At 60.8% G+C, this 12174-nt stretch overlaps 1 protein-coding gene and 1 pseudogene across 2 annotated transcripts in view; one reads left to right on the top strand and one right to left on the bottom strand.

The window, feature by feature from the left end:
- MROH1 (maestro heat like repeat family member 1) overlaps positions 1-12174 on the bottom strand; it is a 65295-nt gene that overhangs the window by 8889 nt on the left and 44232 nt on the right. For both annotated transcript variants that reach the window (XM_065627373.1, XM_065627375.1), the window contains 3 exons: positions 5309-5446; positions 2806-2920; positions 430-576 (listed from right to left, as the gene is read on the bottom strand). In XM_065627373.1, coding sequence (XP_065483445.1) covers positions 430-576; positions 2806-2920; positions 5309-5446 — 400 coding nt within the window. The remainder of the gene's footprint in view (positions 1-429; positions 577-2805; positions 2921-5308; positions 5447-12174) is intronic.
- Positions 685-1637, top strand: LOC135986313 (cyclin N-terminal domain-containing protein 1-like; annotated as a pseudogene).

The following is a 12174-nucleotide window of genomic DNA, read 5'->3' as shown; positions in this document are numbered from 1 at the left end:
GGTTGGAAAAGCCCCTCAAGATCATCGAGTCCAAGCATAACCCACCCCCAGCACTGCCCCGTGTCCCGAGAACCTCATGTCCGTCTGTCCAGCCCCTCCAGGGATGGTGACTCCAGCACTGCCCTGGGCAGCCTGTTCCAATGCCCCACAGCCCTTTCCGGGAGGAAATTTCTCCTAATTTCCAATATTAGGATGGCAGGCTTTCCTCCAAAGCCGGAACTTTTAGAAGCCAGCCCGAGCGCAGCCCGGCAGCGCTGACGACGCACAGGGCGGCTGCCCCCTTGGCTCTGGAGGTGCCGTCACCAGGGTGAGGACGTGGCCGACTCCCCGGCTAAAGACCCACCTTGTTTTGGGCGAGTGGCATCTCCCGATGGCCACGTGCCCCCTCGTCCCCCCCGGCGCTGGCCAGGACTCTGAGCTCGCTCTCACCTTCTCCGGCGAGCCGGCGGCGATGTTGCCAAGCCCCCGCAGCGCCAGCATCCGCACCAGCGTGCAGGCGTCCTTCTGTCTGCCCATCATGTTGTCCATCACGGTCTCCAGCAGCATCAGGTCGTTCACCACGTTACTGCCAAGGAGCTAAAGCAGAACAAGAGCCTCAGCACCGACGGGACGGGGGCCCCGCGAACCGTGAGGGAAAGGATGGATTCGGGGAACCCGTGATAATTCCTAACACGCAAATCGAGGATGGCAAGTTGGGATGACGTGGGAAGCCGGGGCGACCACTGCCAGCTCAAATAAACCCCCCAAACCAACAGAAAAGCTAAATCCTCGTCCCCGAGATCGCCTGCCAGGGAAGACGGGGTGGGACACAGGGAGGTTGGGCTTTTGCAGGGATGGACGCCAAAGCGCGTCCCCTGCGCTGGCGGCCGGCCGGTGTCACCGGGTCGCTCCTGAGGGTCGTTACTGAGGATCTGCTGATCAAGCGGCCAGTGAAAATGAGCAGCGCCTGAGCCAGCTGTCGGATCAGGCCGGAGGCTTCGAAGAGACACAAACAGTGGAATTTCTATTGCTTTTGTCTGAAAAATGGCACTTGGGCCAATCGGCAAGGTACCACGCGGTGGAGTTCCTTGAAAGGTTTATGATCAAGCAAGTGGAGGAATCTCCAAAGAGAACGTAAAAAGCCGTGAACAAGGACAAGGCAGCAGCTGGAACTCTCTGAAAGTTCAGACACACGACACGTTTGTCCTGTGACTTGTGTCGTGCATCCAGCTTGCAAGAAAACTTTCCTTACACTATAATATAGTCAACAGTGACACAGCTGTAAAATTCCTGCAATCCTTAAGTACTCATACGCTCAACAGGAATTGCTTGAGTCGGAACTCGCCGTACTAAAAACTGCACTTCCAGATCAACGCGTCAACCCCTCTGGCTGACGTGGAATTGCTTCTGGAGGTTTTAGGACATAAGGGCCCTTCGCCTCCTGCAAAACCGTTACGTTTGATGTGTATCCAACCAGCAGACTTCTGCCTCACCAGGGACACCAGCTACGGCACTTTGTTGAGGATCGCCATCAAAACTCGGCACCGAACAAGCTGCAGGCAGCCACGGTTTTGAGAGTAAAGGAGGATTTCGTGCTCTTGGCTGCTCTCCCGCTGACCCTCCCACCGAGCCCCTGGCCGTGGGGACAGCGGGGATGAGCTCCAAGGAGCGCTGCTGGCCCCAGCTCAGCCTGGACGGGTCAGGCCGGGCTTTACGGAGCGGAGGTTTAACTGCCGGTGGGGTGAGCAGGAGCCCAGCGCTGAAGGGGCACATCTGGGTGCTGGCGCGGTCGCTCCGGGGTTTGGGTCCCCTTGGGGACAGCGCTGCAGGGGTGGCGGGTCAGCGGGGCTGCTCCGGGCTCCCCAGGGCCACCCGCTGTCACCTGTCACCACCGCGGGGCTGCCAGGAGCCCCGGGGCTGAGAGGGACCCCGTGACATGAGCCCTGGGACCCCAGAGTCCGACCCACAAGAAGGCACCGTGGGGCGAGCGCGGAGCTCGGGGTGGGCGGTGGGGACACCGACGGCACCGCAGAGCTGTCCCTGGGTGCCGGGGGTGGCACGGAGCCCCCCGTCGCGGGGGGACACGGCAGCGGGGCCGTCCTGGGGCAGCAGCTGCAGCTCTGCCGCCGTCCCGGGGACCCGCGAGGCCGAAGGCTCCCAGCGGCCGTTCCCCTCCTCGCTTCCCCTCTGTCATCTCCGTCACTGGCACAGCCGGCAGAAAAGGGCCTGAGCTCTCACCTCATCAGTTTTGAGAGAGGGAGACACAGGCATTTGCTTCCTTCCCCTCCAGCTCCACGGTGAGGCAAAGCTGCTATTTTAAACCCAACCACACTCCAAAAACTAAAGCAGATTCTGGGCTGGGCTCCAAGAGCCGGGGCCGGCAGCTCCCCCAGCCAAACACAAAATAAAAACAGTGCCTTAATCCCAGGCTGCTTAAGCAGCTGAGAATTTAAAAGGTGGTTTTATAAGGCAGGGGGGGGGATATGGTTCTGCATTGTTGGCATAAGGTGCTCCTTTATGTAACAAAACCTCCTGGAGCAGCCCGAGGTTTTAAGGTGGTATGTACGGCGAGATCTAGCGTTACAGTCTGCTGGCCGGCGAGGGGAAAGGACTTGAGTCACCTCATTCCTGCGCCTGGTACGTCAGGCCGGAGGAGCTCCGGCGTGCTGGCTCACGGCGGCGATGTCTTCAGAGCTGGATTCCTGCAGGCGCTTCCCTGCCATCCCCTCTAGCAGAGGGTCGGGAAGGGAGGAGGACGCGGAGAACCCGCTGCGGCTTAACCCTTGCTAAAGGGATGGACGGACGGACGGAGCCGTGCGCGCTCACCTCGGCGAAGAAGGCGGTGGTGGTGACCCTCTGGCTGTCGAAGACGCTGCTCAGCGTGGGGATGAGGTTCTTGACGATGAGGGGCAGGCGGGGGCCGGCGTGGCGTGCCATGGCGCTGCCGAGGAAAGCGGCAGGTGTCACCGAGGAGGTGACACGGGACGCGCAGCGCAGGCGGCTCCGGTACGCACGCGTAGAGCGCCGGGAGCCGCCTGCGCTGCCCAGCGTATGGAACAGCGACATCCAGGATAGAAAAAGCCATTGTCCCCTCCTGCCACCCCGGGGACAAAGCGCAGGGCACGACCGAGCCCCACGCCGGGCGCCCTGGCAAGAGCGAGCTCTGGTGAACTTTGGCAAGGAGGGACAGGGTTTGTTTTGGATGAGACACTCTTCAAGTGTTTGGGAGGTTCAATAAAGCTGGTTTTTTTTTTTTTTTGCAAATAACTGGAAAATCCCAAACCGCTCGTCTCCTCCGCAGCCGTCCAAGAGCTATTAATGGCGCTGGGTGGAGGGACAGCAAAGTCCCCGGCTGAACCGGGCTCCGCCGGGCTGTGGCCGTGCCGCGGCCTCGCCAAATCGCTGCCGCTGGCAGGAGGACGCGCAGGCGCCGCGGGAAGGACCAGGCAGGGGTCGGACACTGCTGCAGGGCTTGATGAACCACAGGGACATTTCAGCAGCAGCGAAAGGAAAAAATCTTTCCATCTGAGACCTTTTGGTGTTCATCACGCTTGGACGGGTGTGCTCTTTGCTGGGTAAAGAACTGGCTGGAGGGCCGGGCCCAAAGCGTTGTGGTGAACGGAGCCAAATCCAGTTGGCGGCCGGTCACAAGTTTTGTTCCCCAGGGCTCAGTACTGGGGCCAGTTCTGTTTAATGTCTATCAATGGTCGGGACGAGGGGATCGAGTGCACCCTCAGTTTGCGGATGACACCAGGTTGGCTGGAGTGTTGACCTGCTGGAGGGTGGGATGGCCATACAGAGGGGTCTGGACTGGCTGGGTCGATGCGCTGGGGCCAATTTTCTGAGGGTCACCGAGGCCGAGTGCCGGGTCCTGCACTTGGGTCACAACAACCCCATGAACGCTGCAGGCTGGGGAAGAGCGGCTGGAAAAGAAAAGGACCTGGGGGTGTTGGTGACAGCGGCTGAACATGAGCCAGCGTGTGCCCAGGTGGCCAAGAGGCCACCGGATCCTGGCCGGTACCAGCACTGGTGTGGCCAGCGGGACCAGGGCCGTGACCGTCCCTGTGCTGGGCACTGGGGAGGCCAAACCGCGAATCCTGGGGGCGGTTCTGGGCCCCTCACGCCAAGAAAGGCCTTGAGGTGCTGGAGCGAGTTGGGAGAAGGGAACGGAGCTGGTGAGGGGCTGGAGAAGGAGGTTGAGGTTGGATCTGGGGAACAATTTCTTCCCCAAAGGGCTGTGGGGCATTGGAACAGGCTGCCCAGGGCAGTGCTGGAGTCACCATCCCTGGAGGGGTTGGACAGACGGACAGGAGGTTCTCAGGGACAGGGAGGGTGGGTTATGGTTGGACTCGGTGACCTTGGGGGGATTTTCCAACCAAAATGATTCTGTGTTTCTATGAGCACACCTCGGTTGGAAGGTGACCAGGGAGCCTGAGCCCCAGCAGGAGCACAGCGAAGCAGCTGATGGCAGAAAAAGTTTGGCTGACGTGGCCGAAGAGCTGCCGCACAGCCCTGGCGAGGGGCACAACGGGATGTGCGGGACGGCAGCAACGGGACCGACGACCAGCTCTGGAGCCCTCAGCACCAGCCAGACATGGAGCTGTGGGAGCGGGACAGAGGAGGGACACGGGAATGGGCCGAGGGCTGAACAGCTCTGGGGAGAAAGGCTGAGACAGCTGGGGGTTCAGCCTGGGGAGGAGAAGCTCCAGGGAGACCTTAGTGTGGCCTTTCCGGACTTAAAAGGGGCCAATGAGAAAGATGGGAACAGACTGTTCAGTAGGGTCTGTTGTGATAGGACAAGGGGTGATGGTTTTAAACTAAAGGAGGGAGATTCAGGCTGGACATGAGGAAGAAATTGTTGCCCCTGAGGGTGGTGAGAGCCTGGCCCAGGTTGGCCAGAGAGGTGGTGGCTGAACCATCCCTGGAGACATCCCAGGCCAGGCTGGACGGGGCTCTGAGCAACCTGATCTGGATGCAGATGTCCCTGCTCATGGTGGGGGGGACACCGAGGGAGCTTTAAGGTCCCTTCAACCCAAACCATCCTGTGATTCTCTGATGGGCACCAGCTGCATCCAGCCCCCCAGCGCTCCCAGGAACGCGGCTCATCCCGTGGGTTCCCCATCCCCATGGCAGGCAGCGCGGCAGAGCCCCACCGCCCGTCCCTTGGGAAGCCAGCAACACCCTCCATGGCTTTTGACACATCACAGCCCCCCCAGGACACAGCAAACCCCCTCCCCCCTTGCCATCCCCCTCCCCACGGCCGCCACGTGGCTCTAGCACCTGAGCCAGAGGAGCCGCCGGAGCACCGGCGCGCGGTGCCAGCCCTTACCCGGCGAGCACGGCGATGCCGTCGTGGTGCCTCTCGGGACTGGCCATCAGGTCCCAGCCGCCGGCGCTGCCCACGGCCACAGCCACCTCCTCGCTGCCCCCCCGCGCCAGCATCACCTTCAACGTCTCCACCGCGCAGCTGCGGAGAGAAGTGGGGTGGTGAGGTGAGGGCAGCTTGCCTGCGCTGCCCGCATCCCTGCCCGCATCCTTGCCTGCATCCCTGCCTGCATCCCTGCCCGCATCCCTGCCTGCATCCCTGCCCGCATCCCTGCCCGCATCCTTGCCTGCATCCCTGCCTGCATCCCTGCCCGCATCCTTGCCTGCATCCCTGCCCGCATCCCTGCCCGCATCCTTGCCCGCATCCTTGCCTGCATCCTTGCCCGCATCCTTGCCTGCATCCCTGCCTGCATCCCTGCCCGCATCCTTGCCTGCATCCCTGCCTGCATCCCTGCCCGCATCCTTGCCTGCATCCCTGCCTGCATCCCTGCCCGCATCCCTGCCTGCATCCCTGCCCGCATCCTTGCCTGCATCCCTGCCTGCATCCCTGCCCGCATCCTTGCCTGCATCCCTGCCCGCATCCTTGCCTGCATCCCTGCCTGCATCCCTGCCCGCATCCTTGCCTGCATCCCTGCCTGCATCCCTGCCCGCATCCTTGCCTGCATCCCTGCCTGCATCCTTGCCCGCATCCCTGCCCGCATCCTTGCCCGCATCCTTGCCTGCATCCTTGCCCGCATCCCTGCCCGCATCCTTGCCCGCATCCTTGCCCGCATCCCTGCCCATCCGGGCACCTCCAGTGCTCGAGGACAGGATGAATTACACAAGGGCTCTGGCCAGAGGGAGACGAGCCCATAACTCATGGCCATTTCCATTGACACCATGACGTTTGGCGTTAACCTGATCCAAGACAATGGACTGAAAAGTAAAGAAGTCCAGAAGTACTTTAAGGGGTTTGGTTTTTTTTTTGCATTAATGTTTTATAGGTAGGGATTATTTTGCTGCAAGCACAAGGCAACATATGGGAAACATACATTATCCTGTCAAAACAAAACAAATATTAGCGATGGATAAATCTTTTAGCCTTCCATATAAGCCAGAGGAACGTAGTTACCACACACACAAAGAAAACATAATTCAGTAAGAGCGTCTCAGCATGAAGGTTTATGAGCTGGTTCCTGCTATTTTGGCTTCTCGTAGGGGTGACCTAAGCCGCAGTGACAAGGGACCGGTGCTTGGAGGGACCGTCACCGCCAGCGCTGCGCTGCAGCCACGTCCCAGCTCGCCCTGACCAAGGACACCCTGTCACCTCTCACGTGTCCCGCGTTCGGGTTAACGATAGAAAATAAACACCAACCCAAAGAAAGCGGGACGATGAGGGTTTGCTGAGCACGCTCAGCTCCTGCGCAAAGCCCGGGCTGGCGGAGAGCCCCTCGGCGCGCACTCAGCATCCCTGCACCAGGACTACGGCACGGCAAGGAACTAATTGCTAATTAAAGAAAAGCTTAGGCAGAAGGATCCTTGCACCATCTGTCCACGCCGAGCTGCTGGTACACGTAACAGCCCTGGTTTTACTGCCTTGGAGTCCGGCCACACAGGCTTTGGGAGTTTTTCAGCCCATTTTCAGCTGGGGGCAGCCCGCGCCGCTGCAGGGCTCGCTCGCCATGAGCTGCCGCCCAAATTGCAGAGGGACGTGCGAGCGCCTCCGTTCAGAGAGGCTCTTCCGCAGAGACCTCGAGTGTTCCCCCTTGAATATTCCCCCTTCCATCCGCCTGGAATGAAACGCGGGTTCCTTTTTCACGGCCGTGGTGGGTTTAGCGGGGAGGTTCAGGTTTGGGGCAGGAGGGCCGGACACGCGCCAGCTTGGGGACGTGGGGACCCCCCTCCTGCAGCATCCTGAGGACCACGACCGTTTCTGCAGAGCCGAAGAACCTCCACGAGCTGTGAAACTCAAAGCTTGCACACAGGTGAACCTGTCACTGAGTCCAAGGAGGCCGCAGGGGGATTTATTTTCTTGCGGCATAACAAAACAGCAACAGAAAAGCCTCACGGCAGAGGCCAACGAGGGCTGAGGAATGTCCCACCAGCTCCTTGGCTGTGGCCAAGGTCTGACAGGCAACGTCCCAGCACCAGGTGGCACTTGCGGTGGCTCCTCGGGAGGGACCGTCCCCGGCAAAGCCCCCCCGTTCCTCTTGAACCCCCCCAGGTTTGGGCTCCCGGCTGCAGCTCCAGGCCCTCCTGCTCCTCCACAAGAGCTAAAGATCCCGGAGCGAGGCTGCTCCCACGAGACAGATGGTTAACGCCGCTCCTTCCCCAGGTTTGCTTTTTCCACAGTGTCCTACAGACACTTCCTTCCTTTCCAACAAAATCCCGTTGTCTCCCAGCCGGCCTTTCCTGCCAAGCTATCATATTCACCTTTACCATCTCTCTTTGGCATTTAAATATCATGAAGACTTCGAATTCAAAACGCGTACAGGAAATTACTTTGATATTGTAACCAGCTCCTGGGACAAGGCTGGAATTTCACATCCCCGCGGTTTTTTCTCCGCGTTGGACAAAGACTGTTCCCCCTCCATCAATCAGTGATGACTTCATGGCCACGGCGACCGGCCTGCAGCCCTGCACAGCGGGACGGAACCGGGGCTGGGAGCGGAACCGGGGCTGGGAGCGGAACCGGGATCGGGAGAGGAACCGGGACTGGGAGCGGAACCGGGGCTGGGAGCGGAACCGGGATCGGGAGCGGAACCGGGACTGGGAGCAGAACCGGGGCTGGGAGCGGAACCGGGACTGGGAGCGGAACCGGGACTGGGAGCAGAACCGAGATCGGGAGAGGAACCGGGGCTGGGAGCGGAACCGGGGCTGGGAGCGGAACCGGGATCGGGAGCAGAACCGGGGCTGGGAGCGGAACCGGGACTGGGAGCGGAACCGGGACTGGGAGCAGAACCGGGATCGGGAGAGGAACCGGGGCTGGGAGCGGAACCGGGGCTGGGAGCGGAACCGGGATCGGGAGAGGAACCGGGGCTGGGAGCAGAACCGGGGCTGGGAGCAGAACCGGGATCGGGAGAGGAACCGGGGCTGGGAGCGGAACCGGGACTGGGAGAGGAACCGGGACTGGGAGCGGAACCGGGACTGGGAGCAGAACCAGGACTGGGAGCAGAACCGGGACTGGGAGAGGAACCGGGGCTGGGAGCGGAACCGGGGCTGGGAGCGGAACCGGGGCTGGGAGCGGAACCGGGATCGGGAGAGGAACCGGGGCTGGGAGCAGAACCGGGGCTGGGAGCAGAACCGGGATCGGGAGAGGAACCGGGGCTGGGAGCGGAACCGGGACTGGGAGAGGAACCGGGACTGGGAGCGGAACCGGGATCGGGAGCAGAATTGGGACTGGGAGTGGAACTGGGGCTGAGAACAGAACTGAGGCTGAAAACAGAACCGGGACTGGGAGCAGAACCGGGACTGGGAGCAGAACGGGGGGCTGGGAGCAGAACCGGAGCTGGGAGCAGAACCGGAGCTGGGAGCAGAACCGGGACTGGGAGCAGAACTGGGGACTGGGAGCAGAACCGGGGACTGGGAGCAGAACCGGGGACTGGGAGCAGAACCACGTGCCATTCCCGGCCCCTCCACTCATCCCCAGGAGTTTCTGGCAGGAGCCGGGGTGACACAGCCCCTCTCCCTGCTCCCCAAATGCAGGTGATGTCACCAGGGACTCACAACCGCAACACAGAGCCAGTACATGGCTATTCCAGACCAACACCTGCAAGATCAAGCGGGGATTTGAGGAGCAGCACTAGGACACTCAGCACGGTGCTTGTGTGATGGTCACATCTGGGGAGCGGTGACGAAGGAGCCTTTTTCCCGTCCTGAGGACACAAACACCACGTGTGACCCACAGACGGTGGTCAGAGCATCGCCAGCGCACCCGCGTTCGGACCAGCCTGGGTGATGTGATCCAGGGGCTCGGACCAGCGAGAAAGCCCCCAGGGTACCATCCTGCCCAGCTTTGCCCAGCAAAGCCGGGACTAAGTCACCGCCTCCATCAGCAGGGCTGCTCCAGGGGCTGCGGGAGAGGGGCCGGGCGCTCCCCCATCCCACCTCAGGGATGTGGGTGTCGAAGAGCTGCTGGCTCCTACCGATCCTTGGGCTCCTACCGATCCTCTGGCTTGTACCAATCTCCTGGTTCCTACCGATCCTCTGGCTCCTATCAGTCATCTGGTTCCTACTGATTCTCTGGCTTGTGCCAGTCTCCTGGTTCCTACCGATCCTCTGGTTTGTACTGATCCTCTGGCTCCTACTGATCCTCCGGCTGGTACCAATCTCCTGGTTCCTACCAATCCTCGGGCTCCTATTGATCGTCTGGTTCCTACTGATCTCCTGGTTCCTACCGATCTCCCATCTGGCACATCGGCTTTTCCCACAACAAGGACCCAGGGATTGTCGCATCCCGAACGTTCGCTCTCATGCTCGACAGCTGCCGCGGGATCACCCAGACCCGAGCGTGGGGAGGGACACGGGTTCATCCAGCCCCAGCCCTGTTCCACGGATGGAACAGTGACTGTGGACAGAGTTCAGCACCTTCTAGTTTGTGTCCCCAACGCTGTTTGGAGTCCAGACGCTTCTGGAGGAAGAGCAGGCGGTTCTGGCTCCTGCGTCTCCTTCCCTGGGGGGCAACAACCAGTTGCTCCGAGTTCCCTTCAGCACTCCCCGTGTTACGGCACAGGCTCTGGCCGGGATCTGCCCGTTTCGCTCATCCAGGAGCCACCACAGGGGACCAGCATGACGAGAACAGACGGTTCTGGCTGCAGGAGCCCAAAGCCACAACAGCAGCACAAGCGTCGGATCCCATCGGGGGTTTGCACGAAGCCATATCCCAACCACGGCCGCAAAACACCCTGAGGGGACAGGGCAAGAGCCACGAGCTCGGGGAGCGCCAGCGCCAAACAGCCACGGGACAACCGTGATCGGCCTTCGCCAAGCCACTCCTCCAGCACAGTGGGTTCTTTTAATTCCATTCTGACATGTGGTGTAAATAAAAGCCTAATGAGACGGCAGCCCTGCCATCCAGCACAGCACCTGGTTCCGCTCATCCCCCTCCCCGCCGGAGGAGTCAGCCTGAGCAGCAGCTTCGCGAGATGAAGACGGGGCCACCACGGTACGGAGCAGACGGGGACACTGCTCAGTGTGCCTGATGTCACCATCTCGGTCATTCTACTCAGAGCAAAGAAACACCTTTCTTCGCCATTGGGATTTGGCAAATGGAAAGTCAAGAGATGCCAGAGCCCTTCTAGCTCAGTCCTGCTTTGTCTGCTGGCTGTAGGGGATCCTCCAGGCTTTTTTTCTTTTTCCTAAGACTAATAATAGCCTGTAAAAAACCCCAAGTCTCCTTGGGGTTAACCCAACATCCCCATAAAGTGCTTTAAAGCAAGTGCGGGTGCCGCTCACCAGCTGGGCCGCCTGCTGCAGGACGAGGGCACCCGCGGTGACATCAATAGGGCCCCTCTCAGCTTCTCTTCTGCAGCTGAACAGCCCCAGCTCTCTCAGTCTCTCCTCACCAGAAAGATGCTCCAGACACGGTCCAGCAGCCCCAGCGCCCCGTGGGTGACAGCCCCACGCTCCCGGAGGGGACACGAAGAAGCCCCGGGGTGGGACAGTCCTGCAGCCCATCTAACGCGTGCTCTGCCCCCGTGGCGTCCCAGCTCTCCCAGCACCAGGGCTCTGCTGGGAACCTCCAGGAGCTGGCGGTGCTCAGCACGTCACGCAGGGCTGGGAGCGTGGGGTCAGGGCAGCGTGAACTGAGACTGAGGTGGGGACACAGCGGGGGACACAGACCTGGCACAGGGACACAGAGCTGGTGTGGGACACAGACCTGGCACAGGGACATAGACCTGGCACAGGGACACAGACCTGGTGTGGGACACAGACCTGCACAGGGACACAGATCTGGTGTGGGACACAGACCTGGTGTGGGACACAGACCTGGCACAGGGACACAGACCTGGCACAGGGACACAGAGCTGGTGTGGGACACAGACCTGGCACAGGGACACAGAGCTGGTGTGGGACACAGACCTGCACAGGGACACAGACCTGGTGTGGGACACAGACCTGGCACAGGGACACAGACCTGCACAGGGACACAGACCTGCACAGGGACACAGACCTGGTGTGGAACACAGACCTGGCACAGGGGAGGATTCAGCAGCTCTGGTGACTCTCCCTGTGCTCAGCAATGAGCCCTTGGGGATTTCAGGGGCTCTCACAGGAGAGAAATAATGTTTAAAACAATAACAATCTTTTAAAAGTCCAGAGGAGGCCACAGAAATGATTTGAGGCTGGATCAGCTCTGGGGTGAGGACAGGCTGAGAGAGTTGGGGGTTCAGCCTGGGGAGAAGCTCCGGGGAGACCTTAGTGCGGCCTTTCCGTGCTTAAAAGGGTCCAATAGGAAAGATGAGGACAGAGTTTTGTTCAGGGCCTGTTGTGATAGGACAAGGGGTGATGGTTTTAAACTGAAGGAGGGAGATTCAGGCTGAATATAAAGAAGAAATTTGTCACGCTGAGGGTGGTGAGAGCCTGGCCCAGGTTGGCCAGAGAGGTGGTGGCTGAACCATCCCTGGAGACATCCCAGGCCAGGCTGGACGGGGCTCTGAGCAACCTGAGCTGGTGCCGATGTCCCTGCTCATGGCAGGGGGGGCACTGGGGGGGCTGGGAAGGTCCTTCCAACCCAAACCATCTGTGATTCTGTGACAATCTGGAAGATCCCGCCCCAGGGAGAGGCCAGGACCCTCCTCAGTGCTGAGGGACACCCCGGGCTCTAAGCACCGATGGACGAGCTGGACTGCGGTGGTTTGGCACTGCCACCTCTACCCGGGGGACAACGGC

Source organism: Caloenas nicobarica, chromosome 2 (genome assembly GCF_036013445.1).
Source record: "Caloenas nicobarica isolate bCalNic1 chromosome 2, bCalNic1.hap1, whole genome shotgun sequence".
NCBI lineage: Eukaryota > Metazoa > Chordata > Aves > Columbiformes > Columbidae > Caloenas > Caloenas nicobarica.
This window is presented reverse-complemented; position numbering and strand designations above follow the sequence as displayed.